Source organism: Salvia miltiorrhiza, chromosome 1 (genome assembly GCF_028751815.1).
Source record: "Salvia miltiorrhiza cultivar Shanhuang (shh) chromosome 1, IMPLAD_Smil_shh, whole genome shotgun sequence".
Lineage (NCBI taxonomy): Eukaryota > Viridiplantae > Streptophyta > Magnoliopsida > Lamiales > Lamiaceae > Salvia > Salvia miltiorrhiza.
In genome coordinates this window covers 16,456,675-16,471,987 of record NC_080387.1, presented here as the reverse complement: position 1 = coordinate 16,471,987, position 15,313 = coordinate 16,456,675, and the positions used below count along the sequence as shown (strand labels likewise).

The following is a 15,313-nucleotide window of genomic DNA, read 5'->3' as shown; positions in this document are numbered from 1 at the left end:
TTAAAATAAAATATTTTGAGTTAAACTCTTAATTAAAGAATTCTTTTCAAATGGCTTATTAATATGGTTTATTTGAAAAGGATTAAATTATTTTAAGTATGAGAAAGCATGATCTATGATGATATAATTTGTCTATGTGATACTATATGATTTGTTTTTAAATGACAGAATATTTGACTTGATGGCGTGAGTAGAACGAGTTATGATTGATGCGCATGTTGATGTTCAAATAAATAATTTCGAACCTAAATGTTAGTTATGTGATAAATGTTTTGAGTTTAATGTTTTGAATGAGACATGATTAATATGGATGCTAGAACCCTAAAATCATTAAAGGAGATAGTTTAGTTTAGAGACCTATCTTCCTTTCTTTCACGACTTCTTCTCGAACTTATCGATTCTTCGTCAATAAAGGTCCAGACGGGAAGTGATAGCTAAAGAGGGAAGTAACTCTACGCCCGTTGTGGGAACGAATAAGGTGGGCTTTCTTAAACACGTATAAAGAGATCCCCTGCATGCAGGCCTCTTATACGAAATGAGATGAATGACACGATATAATTGTTAAATTTCGATTTTATGAAAATGATCAAATGATGAATGGTTCTTTATGAAATGAAATGAAATGAAGGGAATTATTATATGAAGGATGTTATATTAAAGTTATTGCATTGCCAAATTTTTTGATGTTTTGGTATGTTATCTATCTGCTTGAGATGAAGAATTCGGTCATATGCTAGTGTAGATACTAGTAAGGATTTGTGTACACTGAGGTGGTCGTGAGTCATCGAGCGGGTTGGCCGATCACAGTGCTGCAGAGGGAGGCCTCCCTGTCAGTACTTGATGTTATAACAGATATGATACATACTTGATGAGAAAAGTCTGCGCAGACAACTTTGAGGAAATGAAAATGAGTTTAGCTAATACAGGGCCTTTCTACAAATTCCTTGTATTATGCTTATGAAATGGCAATGACAATATTTATAGCTTTATAAGAATGGGATGTTTGACATGTGTTCACTGAGTGCTTTTGTACTCAGCCCTGCATATGTTTTCTAAATGTGCAGGTTGAGCCGATGTGGTGATGGTGCTGCAATGAGCGGAGTCTTCAGGGTTGTTAATAAACGAAGTTAACCTGTCTAGAATATGTCTTCATACATATGTCTAGCTACTTTCCGCTGCAAAATAGTTATGATGTTGTAGTATGTTATGTCATACTTTGAGTCTTAAGAGAATGGTTTCATATGATGTACAACTGGATTAATGATATTAATTAAGTTTTTATGTTGTCTTTCATATTAATTAAGTTTTTATGTTGTCTTTCATAGACTGTTTAAGTGAGTATTATTGAGTAAATACGACAAGTTTTCTTAAGTTGAGTAAGATTTACGTTTCCAAATAACGCCCCTTTCTTCTCCTGATTCTTTAACCCCATCCCTAGTCGTAGATCACTCGGCTTAACTATCCTTAGTTAAGGCGGGCTGCGACATTATCATAGCAAAACAAACACTTAGAGGGAATTGCCTTCTCTGAAATGGAACCTACCTAATAGGAAATTTTGAGAAATTAGATGGACTCATCATCATTCTAGCTATAAGAAACTTCTAGCCCACATTTTTTTCTAAAATTTGTTTGTCTTTAATTACGCGTTCCCTAAGTTGAGTTATTATCAGCCTAGTGCTATTGCATAGATAAAAAATACACTTGATCGCTTCTTTATATTGAAATAATATTCATTTAATCAGAATAAAGATAATTTGAATTAATTATGTATGCTAATATAATTTATTAAATTATATATTAAGATTAAGAGTAAAATACATGTAATCTCATATTCTTAGTTAACTTGAGAACTTGACACGTATTCTAAAGTTGAGATGAAATTATGATGGCATACACGATGTAATGCCAACTTCCCTTATGGGTCATAGAGACTACCTGTTCAAACTTCGAAGTCATCTCCTAAAACAACCACCAAACATTCAAAAAGTTTTTTAGTCTTATCGGAAGATCTCATAATATCCTTTAAACTTTTCTTGAGCGCTTCAAAGTAGTATCTGACTATCTGTGAGGACTCCACTTAAATCATTATTTGGGTTGATATATATTCAACTATAAATAAAATCTTTTATCATATAAGGTATCAATATTATATAATTTGTTTAAGTATGCACATTAAGTTGTCTGTAACATATATGATGGAATGAAGTTGGAATTATAGTAATTTAGTTCATTAACAAACTAATGTGTGATATAACTCTAAATTAAATTTTACATGACATGATATCTCACCTTTAAATAATCACACATATAGATATAAATATCAACCGGTCTCTTATTTTATCAAAGATATATAGTTACTTTTTTTTAAAAAAAAAATTGTTACAACCAAAAAAATGAAAAAACTCACTCACACTCTAGCTCCTAAGGTGACTAAAGATATATAGTTACTATATATATAGATATTTGAAAGCTTGAAAATTAAAATTAATTATACACCTTTTTATAGATGAAATATAAGAATACTTTATTTGTTAAAGAACGTATGTTAAATAGAATTTTAATTAAATTTTATTTGTGAGATATAATAGTTTTTAGATATGGAAATTGATAATAGTAGATATAAATTCATCTTTATTATGTGATTTTTTTTAGTTATATTTTTTTACTATGCAATATTAGATTAAGTGATCGGTCATAATATAAGTTCATTTAAAAAAAAAAATTAAAGAACCCTGTTGGTGATTCATTAGTGACCTCTATTCCCTCCGTTGGGATAGAGGCCGATTTTCGCAAAATTGGATTACGGATTTTGTGAAGAACGCTTTACATAATATAAGTCTCTATATAGCCATATTTATTTATTTTTAGAGTTATGTTTTAGATATAAAAATAGATTAAATTTTAGAAAAAAAAAATAAGAATGATGAGAATTGAGAAAAAATTAAAATGGAGTAATTATACGACGCCACGTATGATAATAATATAAATAATCAATGTGTTAAAAAATTCCAAAGTTTTACTTTTATCTTTGATGCATTTATTTACCCACCAAATCTTTAAATTTACATCCATTCTGTTTATCTCTAATCAAATGACAATAACACCTTTTGAATTGCAGAGATGCATTTGGTTTCCATGAAATACGATATTTATTTCTTAAAAACCACAGAATATCAGACTCTAGCAACAGGGGAAAGAGGAGGATTTGAGGCATATTTTGCAGTAACCTCCACCTGAGCTCTGTTGATGATTTTCGACACGCTGTTTTCGGTTTCTCCAACCACTCTTGACGATAACAACACCGATCTGCCGCTGTGCGCAACTGCTATGGCAATGGAGAATGCTTGTATCATTTTGAGCGATGAATCAAACTCGATTGAGAAGATCCCTTCCTCAAATGGCGACAAGACGAACATTGGCCGTTCACCTACTTCCTGTGTAGAGCCAACAATGTTAACATCAGATGACCAAAAGAACTTTTACTTGAAATTGAATCACAAGTAAATACAATTGGGCATGCAGATTTACCTGAGAGAAAAGCTTCACAGCAGTTGACTGGTGGGATTTGATTGAGTTGAATCTCTGATTGCTGCCAGCAAGAACTGTTAACTGACAGCCCAAATCCCAGCCTCCGCAGTCGCATGATCCACCCGATTTCCATCTTTTGATCAGCGGTGAAGGTTCTCCTTTGCTAGGCACCCCGTGATGACCACCGGGAAGGATAACTGTTGTGCTAAAAGGGCCATCACTTCCAGATTCATTCCCTTCGTCATCTCGTGAACTTGAACGTTCTATGCCTCGTTGAAATGGCTCTTTCAAGCCTCTCGTTGATTGGTTTAACTGTCCACAAGCCCTTTCTGGATACTTTACCACAACAGCAGCAAGCTCATCGCATGGCAAACAGTCTGCTGTCCGATCTGCCTCTCGTGACCCCACAGCCGACAAAACAAACTCCCTTCCACTAGATTTATCATGTCTTTTCCCAGTTGAATCAGTGTCCACAATGTCAGAGACCTTCATCTGTGCGACAATGTTTGATACAATACTTTGGTTATTGTCTTTGCTTCCTTGGTTGATCCACTGAGCATGTTTTTTCTTAGTGTCACTGAAAGAGAAAAATGTATAGATCCATCCGCGCATATGCTCCTTCGAACTTAATTCTTTAACCGTTGCTGCTAAAATATCACGGCAATTATCAACTGTAAATTTGAATAGCGGAAGACCATTCGTTGTTACAGCTATTTGCAGGAGAGCTTGCATTGATGATGTTCCATTCTTCTGCGTATGATGTGATCTACCAATATGATCCTTTCTGAAGCACTTTAAATCAACTGTACTTTTAACAGAAAGCAAAGCTCGAGATTCTGTTGTTTGGCCACTGGACGACTTCAAGCTCCTCTCTCTTGCTGATGGATTTCTCTCGGATGATCGAGCAAACTCGCGAGATTCGACACCCTTTGGCTTCAATAATGGGTCAAGTAGCCTTCTCAGGGGACTAGATCTGGCTCTGCTAGTAGCATTTGATTTGCCACCAGCTGAATAATTTGAGCAAGCTGAAGTAGAAGTTGCCTTTGAATCAGGTAGGATATCCAAAACTTGTGTCGGTATATCTGACGAGTTTGAGTTGGAACTCTTGCCAAAGGTGAATCTTCGAGTTGGTGACGGATTCCTGACCTTGGTCGATTCCAAGCCATCCACTTTCATCTGGATAATTTCGTCTTGAGCTAAGTTTCTTGGCTTTGAGACCGAGTTCTTCTTTTCCAGATTCCTCCTTCTAGCAGGACTAATTGACACACTTTGAGTAAACGGGATTGTATGTTCTTCACCAGACTGGGAGTCGAGACGCCTTACTTCTTTGAAAGATTTCTCAACTTGTGAGTCCCTTGTCTTGCCATGTTCATTGAACATGGAGTAGAAATGGTTATCATCAGATCTTAAATTATTATGAGAGACCTTCGCATCAGGTCCTCCATCAAAGTGATTTTCTTCAAGCAATCGGCTTTTGTCGCTTTCAGATGAATCAGATTGATGGCATGCAGCAAAATGTCCATGTCCTGGATCATTTGTTGACTTGGGGACTCTTGTTTTGCATCTTTCAGAGGAATCAAGAGCGTTAATGCCAGAACTGCGAACCTGCTCTTTGGCTTTCGAAGCTTCGCCTTTGCGAAGGGTTCCATTCCCTTTAAAACCAGATACGATGCTATCAGTTTCAGAAGGCCGCGACCTTAGCTTAGTAACTTTCTGCAGGGACGGGTCTAGGCGTCTGCTATCTTTTTGCCAGTTCGCCCTGTCCAGATTAGAAGACTGAGTTGCTTGCAACAAATCCTGCTGCACCCTTAAGAGATTATTTGAGTCATTCCTGTGCTTGGGGAGTGTTTCTCCACCCCCAGCAAGAAGTTCCAAGGCACTTGAACGGCATCCAGTTGAAGTTGAGGGACGATTTAGTTTCCGATGATGATGAGACATAGTGTTCTTGCTGCTAGGACGGGATGATGACGCTTTGGAGGAGACAAATGATGAAGAGGTACTACTGGAAGGTGAAGGCTCGACATTTATACCCAAGATATCAGCATTGCTATGTTGCCACTTCTCTAGTTGGCCCCAATCAAGGACCCCAATGTTGAAAAGTTTCTCCGGATTTTCTCCTCTCTCCAAATAACTAGGTAAACATGACATGTACCTAACAACTTCTTCACTTTTGCACAACTTTCTTTCGTCGTGTTGCTTCTGATGAAACCCTTTAGATTTTTCTGCATCCTTCACAGCTCGTGGATGTAAATCATTCTCATATTCCTCCAAGTTCAAAATGGACCCCAGTTTCTTCCTCTGTTTCGGTTGGGTTGACAAACCGATATTTAATTTACTCGCTTTTGTGTCATATGACTCCTCACCACCATTTGAATGAAACCCCATCTTGCTAGTAACATGCATTAATGCATATGTTTTTGGAGACTTATGGACGCCATAAACTTGGTTGAACCAATTTCATCATCTGTCGAGAAAAAGTAAACCCCTAAATTATTTATTGAAGAAAAAATTAAACAAAAATAGCCAGAAATGACCGTAAGCACATCCACTCCAGCAGTAAATCTATATAAAGAATGGACACATACCTATAACGTACAGTGCATTGGTATTTTATCAGATAAATATCGTAAATAGAAGTTAGTCTCTGAGGTTAAAATGCCAAATTAACTTATTGGTAAGTTTCTGCACAAATTTAAATATTACTAGTCACAAATTAAAGAACCATGACTCCTTTATTTCGCAAACCCTAACTCTTCAACATTCATGGTATTTGGAGATGAGGAATGGAAGTTGAAGTGAAAATCAACTGACAAATGTTACTCAGCACATCATTAAAAACCATGAATGCATATGCATTATCAACGCGCATAAAACAACTATGCTTACAGGTGCGAGCATTTGGAGCACCTTCGAGCTCCAAAGCTCGCCACATTGCCTGTGGCGTCAACAGGGATCAACATGATCAATGGGACAACTCGACTTTCCCAATGAACGATAACAGTTTTTTTTTTCCTTTTCAGTTATGTTTACAGCACATAATTTGGAAATAATTGAATTCCACGAACCAGATTCTTTGCATACAATGAAAAAACTACTGGTAAACAGGGGCATACCTCTCTCAGCAACGCGATAGCATCCATTCCTTAGCCTAGTGAAGCACTGTCAACAAGCAGCTACACCAAACTTCTCTTCCACAGACCAAACTGATCTGTGACGATTTCCTTACAGTTTGGCAGAGGGGAGAGACGCCACAGCTCCAAATGACTGTTGGGATCAGAGCCCCTTCTTCTGACCATGAGCAGACCCTATCGACCTACACGAACCATAGAGATCATACAAATCATAAACAAGAGATGGGCCAGTTCCGTTCGTTTCAAAAACCAACATCAAGCAACGATTAACTAGTTAACTCTAAATTTGCACATCTTGCCAAATCATTTTACATATAAAACAGCGAGAAGACAGCTCAGGCACGTAGAAAAGGGTTTTAAAGAAGAAAGAATCCAAAATGATGACTGAAAGTGGTCCTAAGTACTCACAAAGTCACAAGACTGACGAACACTGAGGATAAGGGTAAACTGTCTCGCTCCTTCAAGTATTAGATTTACATTTTTTTTTCAAATCCAGAAAATCCACAATTCCCAATTTCAAAAAAAATTGACAGTCGTGTTGACATTGGTTGAGATAAAAGTAAAATCAGAGAGGGCTAAAAGCGCTAAAAAAAGCTCTTTTTTTTTTTTTTTTTGCTTTAATCCGCTCCAGACCACCCCCCTTTAATTTTTTTTTATCCCTACCAACTGGCCAACCCACACAGGCACAAATTCAAATAAATTAAACAAGAGAGATCACACCTTCTGCATCTACACGTAATTGGAGGGTGGGTTCAAAAACCACATCAGTGAACTAGATTTGCTTGACAAACAGAAATCAAATTTCTTAACGTAGCGCCAAATGAACAGGAAATGCCACCGAACAGAAATAATAAACAAACGGCGATAATCACAATGTGTTTAACTGGCCACATTCTCCAAAATTAAACAAAATTCGCAATCATAGTTGATCCTTTTCGGAAAAGTAAAGGTGGCATACCCGAGTTTGCAACAAAAGTAGAAGCTGTCGGTGGGAAAAGGAGCGCAGCAAATCAGAGATGGAAAAGGGCGGAATCCGATGATCCAAAGACGGAACTGATAGCGGCTTTTCCAAGTGAATAATGCAGAATCAAAGAGAGAAAACAATGAACAAGTTGGATTCACATTCGGATTCGAAAAGAATGTGGTGGTTTTTCTAGGTCTGGAGATGGATGAGATCGGACGGCTGAGAATGGAGGAGTAAAACGCGGGAGGTCACATCCGGCGGGGTCCGCACCTCTCAGAGTAGCTTTCTGCAAATGTTACTTTATTATTGCAATTATTATTACTATTATTATACCAATATTGCAAAAGCAGACTCACCGCTTTCATAATCATCTCACTCATTCTATTCTTATTATTTTGCACCAAAATCCAGATTTTCACTTGCTTTTACAAAAAAATATTGATTTAAAAAATCAAACATTTTCTATTCTTATTATTTTGCACCAAACTCCAGATTTTCACTTGCTTTTACAAAAAAAAATATTGATTTAAAAAATCAAACATGTTCACTTGGAGACTCTTCTTGCGGCGGTCAACATGATATGTATATAATTATTTGAATTCTTTCCAACAACCCCAATTTTATGTGATGAATGATTTCATACTCTTTAGCTAGCTTTTGGAGCATACCTCTATTTGGGTCGAGAAGTGAACGTCGTAGCTTTTAACTGTTACTCGTATTTCTAGTATTATTCCATTTAATTAATATATAATCATTTACTGCCTAAAAGAAAATGTGATGAATGATTTCATACCTTAGAATTATATACAAATATATTTTTATTTTTTGATAATATAATTTAAATAGATGCAATTTGTATACTGCAGTGGAAATACTAAAAATAAAATAAAACACCATTTAAGAAAAACATTTCGTATTTTCCATAAACTAAAGAGTGGATTTTGAAAATAGCCACTTTAGAATTATAAATTTAAAAATTAGCCACTAAAAAAAAAAAAAAAAAAATTATCCGCAAATTCACAACCAGTCGAATTCACAAATAATATTAATTTTAGTTGTGACTTCAAGGTTTTAAACTCGAATTCACAACTGAATAGCTAGTGTTGGTTGTAAATTCGAGTTTTAAAGTTTGAATTCACAACTAGAAATAGTGTTAGTCGTGAATTCAAGTTTTAAAGTTTGAATTCACAACTAGAAATATTGTTAGTCGTGAATTCAAGGTTTTAAAACTCGAATTCACAACTAACACTAATAATTCAATTGTGAATTCATCAAACTGGTTGTGAATTCTAGTTTTAGAACTCGAATTCACAACCAACACAATTTATTGTGAACCAACACTAACTATTCAATTATGAATTCATCGAGTTGGTTGTAAATTCTAGTTTTAGTTGTGAATTCAAAAACATTAACATCATAAAACCCCTCATTCAAACAAAAACGATTTCCCAGGGCTAGGTCTTAAAATTACAATCTTGGTCGGTGCAAATACTATCTGATTTTCGATCAGAACTAATCAAATGAAAGGGAAGAATTTTTGACATCTATTTATTATATGAAAACACAATTTGTGGCAAAATTGTAATTAAAGAATCAATCAAATGGTATTTATAAAATTCAACAAATCCCATATATTTTCTCTCTCCTCTCTCCTCTCTTTCATCATACACATTCTTCAATTTTCTATACTCCCCCCCCCCCTCTCATGTTCTCTTTTTCATATTTTTATGATTTTTTTTTAAAATCAAATTTTATTTATAAAAAATATTCTATATATATCTTAAATTAAAGACAAATGCAAGATCTTTGATTTGGTATCAAATAATTATTCAACTCTTTTATTAGCATTCTAATAAATTCTAATACTCCCTCCGTCCACGAAATGAGTACCCATATTTCCTTTTTCGTCCGTCCACAAAATGAGTACCCATTTCCCTTTTTGGCAAGTGTACCCCACACATCTCTTTAATTAATACACTCAAAAAGTGGGACCCTTAAACTATTTACACTACACTCCATACATTTCTTAAAACTCGTGCCGTCCACAAATGTGTACTCATTTCGTGGACGGAGGGAGTAATATAATTTACTTTCCTACTTATCAATTGAAGCTTTTATAATAAGATGACATAGGTAATGAGCTAACTTAGAAAAAATAATTTTATGCATGATTAGCTTATGTTTTAAAAATATATATTGTGATGTGAAAATTCTTTTTTTATTATTTATTCATTTATTGTAATTTGAATTATGTGTTTATTTTATAATTTTAGGGAAGAAAATAAAGTTTTCCATCAAATAGATGGAAAATTAAAAACGATACTTTTCAAAATTATAAAATAAAATTAAGGAACTTTACTGAGTAATTGATGTAGATTATTTTAGTTTTTAAGAAAAAATAATTTTACATTTACTTATATTCTAACTATATTTAATATTTATTTTTTATTTATTTGATACATCATTTAATTTATTTATTTTTGATAAATTAACATGATTAAATAAAGAAATTTAAAGGCCGCGCCACAGTGAGCTCGAACCCAAGACTTTCGGTTTTAGACATTAACCCCTAATCGTTTAACCGATACATACACTATATTAGAAAGAATACAAAGATTCCTTCATCCCATCTAAAAAATACTAGTACCTTTTCTTTCCACAATTACGAGATGCAGACTCACAAACAGATCCTTTGGTTCCATTAGATTGTCAAAGGATTCTATTCTCTTAGAATAATCATAACAGAACTTCGTCTCTTCGTTGAGTTCATTTCTGGAAGAAGAAGAGCTCAGTCATCGATTCACCTCCGGAAGAAGAGGAAGACGTCGGCCGCGGAAGCCCGAAAGCTCATCATCTGAAGCCTCCAACAAGTAATTTTGAAACACTAGAAATCCCTTTTCATTATTTTTGATATCGCATGGTGGATCATTTTCTCCACTCCCAGTATAATTAATTATCATAATTAATGCTAATTTTTAGAAAATAATTTATTCTTCACTCACAATATAATAATTATATTTATTAAAACTCGTATCATCCCTTTTTAGGATTATTTTTTGTGGACGTAGACTAGGTCGCATGGCACAAAGGATATTCATACTATTAAACTTGTACTATACATATATACATACAAGTATTCAACTTTTTTAGTTTTTCATTTTTTAGAGTAAGCAAAGATTCTTATAAATGAAGTACAGATAAATAAAATTGAAACCTATAGTTGCTCAAGTAATTCCTTTGGTCTGGATAGTCGCGGAAAGGAGCGGAATCTTTTTGAGTTCATTTTCTTTTCAGATTTTGAGAGAGATTAGATGAATGGGTTTGGGATTAGGTAGTGTAGTTGTCTAATTTATTGTCTTTATATTATGTTTTTGCGTATATGGACTAAATTTAAAAATATATAGTACGTTTCTGGTTCACAAAACCCAAATAACTAAACCCAAATCGATGCATCTTTTTAATCTTTTTTTATTGAAACCACGTAAGATGTTAATGCCTCTTATAATTTTATGCAAAAAAGTTAATGAACTAAAAGTAATACTCGTAAAAGATAGTGTACAATATTATAACCGATAGTTCCGTTGGATTTGGAGTCCGACAACGACGGGAATTTGACTTTCTTGCCGACGACAACGACGGGAATTTGAATTAATATAAGTAGTATTATTTGAGTTGAATACGAATTTTCAATTTGGGTTATGGCTGTAGGGCTGGATTTGTCAAATTTATTGTCTTTATTTGATATTTAGTTTTCCTTTAGTCCAAGCTAATCCAAAACAAAGGTATAGGTGCATTTGTACGCGTTTGTTTGTAAGCTAACAAGAGTTGGGGATAGTAAATGGTTTGGTTCGATTAAAATCAAATTGAATTTTTCGTTAACACCAATTGAAATATTTCAAACTAAATCATACTATAATTCTTCTATTTTTAAATATAAGATATATGAATTGAATATATTACAAAATCTTCTCAATAATTTGCAAACTAACAACTAATATAAAATGAATCAAATCCAAATAAAATAAAATTGCAATCCACATCTAGATGACATTTGAATTTAAAATCTCTTTATTAAGAATGATCTTTTAGAAACTCAACTTTGTCACTTGAAAAAAAAATCATCGGTTCAAATTCATGTGCTCATAACAACATTACCTCTTCTTCTATATGTATATGAATTCCGTTATAAAAAATGATAAGTTTCATTTATGAATACTTTCACTCCAATTTATGTCTTTCTTCTTTTTATTGGTTTTGGTTTAATGAGGTAATAAACGAATATTTATTTGAGGTCGTATGGGAATGTTACACGAATTTGAAACTTCAATTATATTCTTACATTCTCAATTTAAATATGGGCAAATTGCATGAAAATACTTCACTTTATACCAAAATCTGATTTTTTGACAATTTTTTTAATTGTGGCAAAATTTTCAACGAGCTTGCAATTTGTTGCAATGTTCGTTCGGAGAAATTTTTCGGCCAAATCAAATCTGAGTTGGCAGCCGAAATGCCAACATGGCATTAGAAATGCCAAATCACACCCATACACCCCCTCCCACGTCACCCTCCCCTTCCCACGTCACTATTCTCTCTTCCCCTTCCCCCTCCCCCTCTTCCCCTTTCTCCAGATCTGCTCTGCCCAGACCCACCCTCCCCCCTCCCTCTTCCCGTCGCCTCTCCCTCTTTCTCCAGATCCGCCCAGAGCCACCCTCCCCCTCCCCCTCCCCCTCTTCTCGTCGCCTTACCTCTTTCTCCAGATCTGCCCAGACCCACCCTCCCCCCCTCTTCTCGTCGCCTTACCCATTTTCTCCAGATCCGCCCAGACCCACCCTCCCCATATTCTCGTCGCCTTACCCCCTTTCTCCAAATCCGTCCAGACCCACCCTCCCCCTCCAGCTGTCCGCCCACTGAAGGAACGCCGCTGGTCTCTCTCTCTCTTGTTGACAGCACACACACACATCACCCACTGAAGGAACGCCGCCGTCGACAGCAGTAGCTTCGTCAGCCGCCGCCACCGCCGTCTGAATCCGCTGCTGCCGCTTCATGTCGACGGGTCGGCCTCCCCACTGAAGGAGCACCGCCGCCGTCCACAACAGGAGCTTCGGCAGCCACTGCCTCCCTGAAACCACCTATCTCCTCCCTCTGCTCTTAAATTCCGGCGATGCAACCTATACTTCGATACTCACAAAAGTAAGGACCCACAAGTTCATAGCAAAATCGTAGTTCAAAATTCAGTTTCTGTATGTAATAGGATTTCATTTGTTCATGAGTTTTCTTTTGTATGAAAGCATAGCACAAGTTATAATATTTGTTCTTAGTTCTCTGTGTATATCTAACATGGTGTTCTTAGTTCTTAGTTCTTAGTTTTCTTTTGTGTTCTTGCAATCTTTCTGAAGCTTTTGATGGGAAGAGGGGGAGGGAGGGTGGGTCTGGGCGGATCTGGAGAAAAGGGGAGAGGCGACGGGAGAGGGAGAGGGGGAGGATGGGTCTGGGCAGATCTGGAGAAAGGGGGAGGTGGAGGGGGAAGAGTGACGTAGAAGGGGGAGGGTGAAGTGGGAGGGGGTGTATGGGTGTGATTTGGCATTTTTAATGCCATGTTGGCATTTCGGCTGCCAACTAGATTTGATTTGGCCGGAAAATTTCTCCGGACGGACACTGCAACAAATTGCAAGCTCGTTGAAAATTTTGCCACAATTAAAAAGATTGTCAAAAAATCAGATTTTGGTTTAAAATGAGGTATTTTCATACAATTTGCCCTTTAAATAAAGATTGTTATCCCTTTCTAATGTATTTATAATACTCTCTGAGATCCTCAAATTAGTATTTGTTTGAGAATGACAGGAATTCTAATAAAGTAGTTAAGTGTGTTTTGAGTGTAATAAAAATTTCATTTTTATGAGTGTTAAAAGTAATCAAAATGGAATAATTAAGGACCTCATATTTTATAGGATTGTGTGAAGTATTTTTATTAAATATAAAAAGAACTAGTATTAAATTGGGAAACACGTTAAAACAAAATATAAATACTAAAGAGGTGGACTTACGTGAGCGCATTCTTGGGCGCGCATTCTGTGAGCGCGGATTACATTATATGCAACGTGAATGAAAACAATACAATTAGTGTTCCTAGCTTAGTTGGTTAGGCACTTATTCATTGATTGATAGGTCCTATGTTCGAAACTCACTGGGAGCATTTCCATTATTTTGCTTCTCCTTTTTACCAAAACTCTTCTAATCACATCAAAAAGTATAATTTTTACATATTAATGGTGTCATTTACCAAGAAAAATAGTATCATTTAGATATATTAAAAGTGTCCTTTAGATATAAATATAGTGTCTTCTTCTTTTTTCATTTTCGTTTCAATTTTTTAATTATTATTTTTTTATTTTATTTCTATAGTTTCTTTCTTTTAAGTATATAGTTTCTTTCTTTTCACTTGTAGTTTCTTTCTTTTATAAGTTTCTATAGTTTCTTTCTTTTAAGTATGTAGTTTCTTTCTTCATTTAACATTTTTCTCACTTTTTTGACATATATATACGTATTTTTTCTCTTTCTTTTTGTTTTTTCAATTTTAAATTTTATATATATATATATATATATATAGGGTGCGGTTATAGTGAGAACCACAATTATCGTGAGAACATAAGAACCAATAAAATTACTGCATCTACTATACAAATTAATGCATCCGCTATTAAATTTAATGCATCCGAAAAAAATAATTTTTTTGCTCCCTTCAGGATTCGAACCCAGCACCTGCATCCATCCACCAAGATGATGCATCCACCGTAGATCTTGATGATCGAATGGCTTAAAATGGTTCTCCATTCTTATTTTATTAGTGGTTCTTATTTGAACCTCTCCCTATATATATATATATATATATATATATATAGTTTTTAACTTTTTTCTCAGTTTTTCATTTTATTTCTATAATTTCTTTATTTTATCATTTCATTTCTATAGTTTCTTTATTTTTTTTCTATAGTTTCTTTCTTTTAAATATATAGTTTCTTTCTTTTTACTTGTAGTTTCTTTCTTCTATATAAGTTTCTATAGTTTCTTTCTTTTAAGTATGTAGTTTTTTTTTTCTTTTAATACTTGTAGTTTCTTTCTTTTAAGTATATAGTATATAAATGACACTACAAGATTTCAAATGACACTACGACATTTCAAATGACACTACGACCTTTTAAATGACACTACAAGATTTCAAATGACACTATGATATTTCAAATGATACTATGACATTTCAAATGACACTATGATATTTCAAATGACACTATAACATTTCAAATGACACTATGACATTTAAATGACACTACGATATTTCAAATGACACTGTGACCTTTTAAATGACACTACAAGATTTCAAAATGACATTTCAAAAGACACTACGAGATTTCAAATGACACTATGACATTCCGAATGACATTACAAACTTTCAAATGACACTACGATATTTCAAATGACACTATGACCTTTTAAATGATACTACAAGATTTCAAATGACACTATGATATTTCAAATGACACTACAAGATTTTAAATGACACTATGACATTTTAAATGACATTATGACAATTCAAATGACACTACGAGATTTCAAATGACACTACGAGATTTCAAATGACACTATGACATTTCAAATGACACTACGAGATTTCAAATGACATTTCAAAAGA

At 34.6% G+C, this 15,313-nt stretch overlaps 1 protein-coding gene across 3 annotated transcripts; it reads right to left on the bottom strand.

Moving 5' to 3' along the window:
• Nucleotides 1–3,014: 3,014 nt before the first annotated feature.
• On the bottom strand, nucleotides 3,015–7,928 carry LOC131006756 (uncharacterized). Of its 3 annotated transcripts, none has more exons than XM_057933882.1 (4): nucleotides 7,618–7,928; nucleotides 6,642–6,841; nucleotides 3,529–5,992; nucleotides 3,015–3,434 (listed from the first exon to the last, which is right to left on the bottom strand). In XM_057933882.1, the coding sequence occupies exons 3-4, from the start codon at nucleotides 5,929–5,931 to the stop codon at nucleotides 3,174–3,176; spliced, it is 2,664 nt and encodes an 887-aa protein (XP_057789865.1). In that variant the 5' UTR covers nucleotides 5,932–5,992; nucleotides 6,642–6,841; nucleotides 7,618–7,928; the 3' UTR covers nucleotides 3,015–3,173. The 3 variants fall into 3 exon arrangements, with proteins under 3 accessions (XP_057789865.1, XP_057789867.1, XP_057789866.1); XM_057933884.1 differs by lacking the exon at nucleotides 7,618–7,928 and adding an exon at nucleotides 7,068–7,372; XM_057933883.1 differs by lacking the exon at nucleotides 7,618–7,928 and having other exon boundaries at nucleotides 6,642–7,588.
• Between the last annotated feature and the right edge of the window lie 7,385 nt (nucleotides 7,929–15,313).

What these genes read in the sequence shown, in the direction of transcription:
- LOC131006756 (XM_057933882.1), bottom strand. Translation starts at nt 5,931, where the DNA reads ATGCATGTTACTAGCAAGATGGGGTTTCATTCAAATGGTGGTGAGGAG. An exon ending in CTGTGAAGCTTTTCTCTCAG is followed by an intron (nt 3,435 to 3,528) that starts GTAAATCTGCAT and finishes GGCTCTACACAG; the next exon opens with GAAGTAGGTGAACGGCCAAT.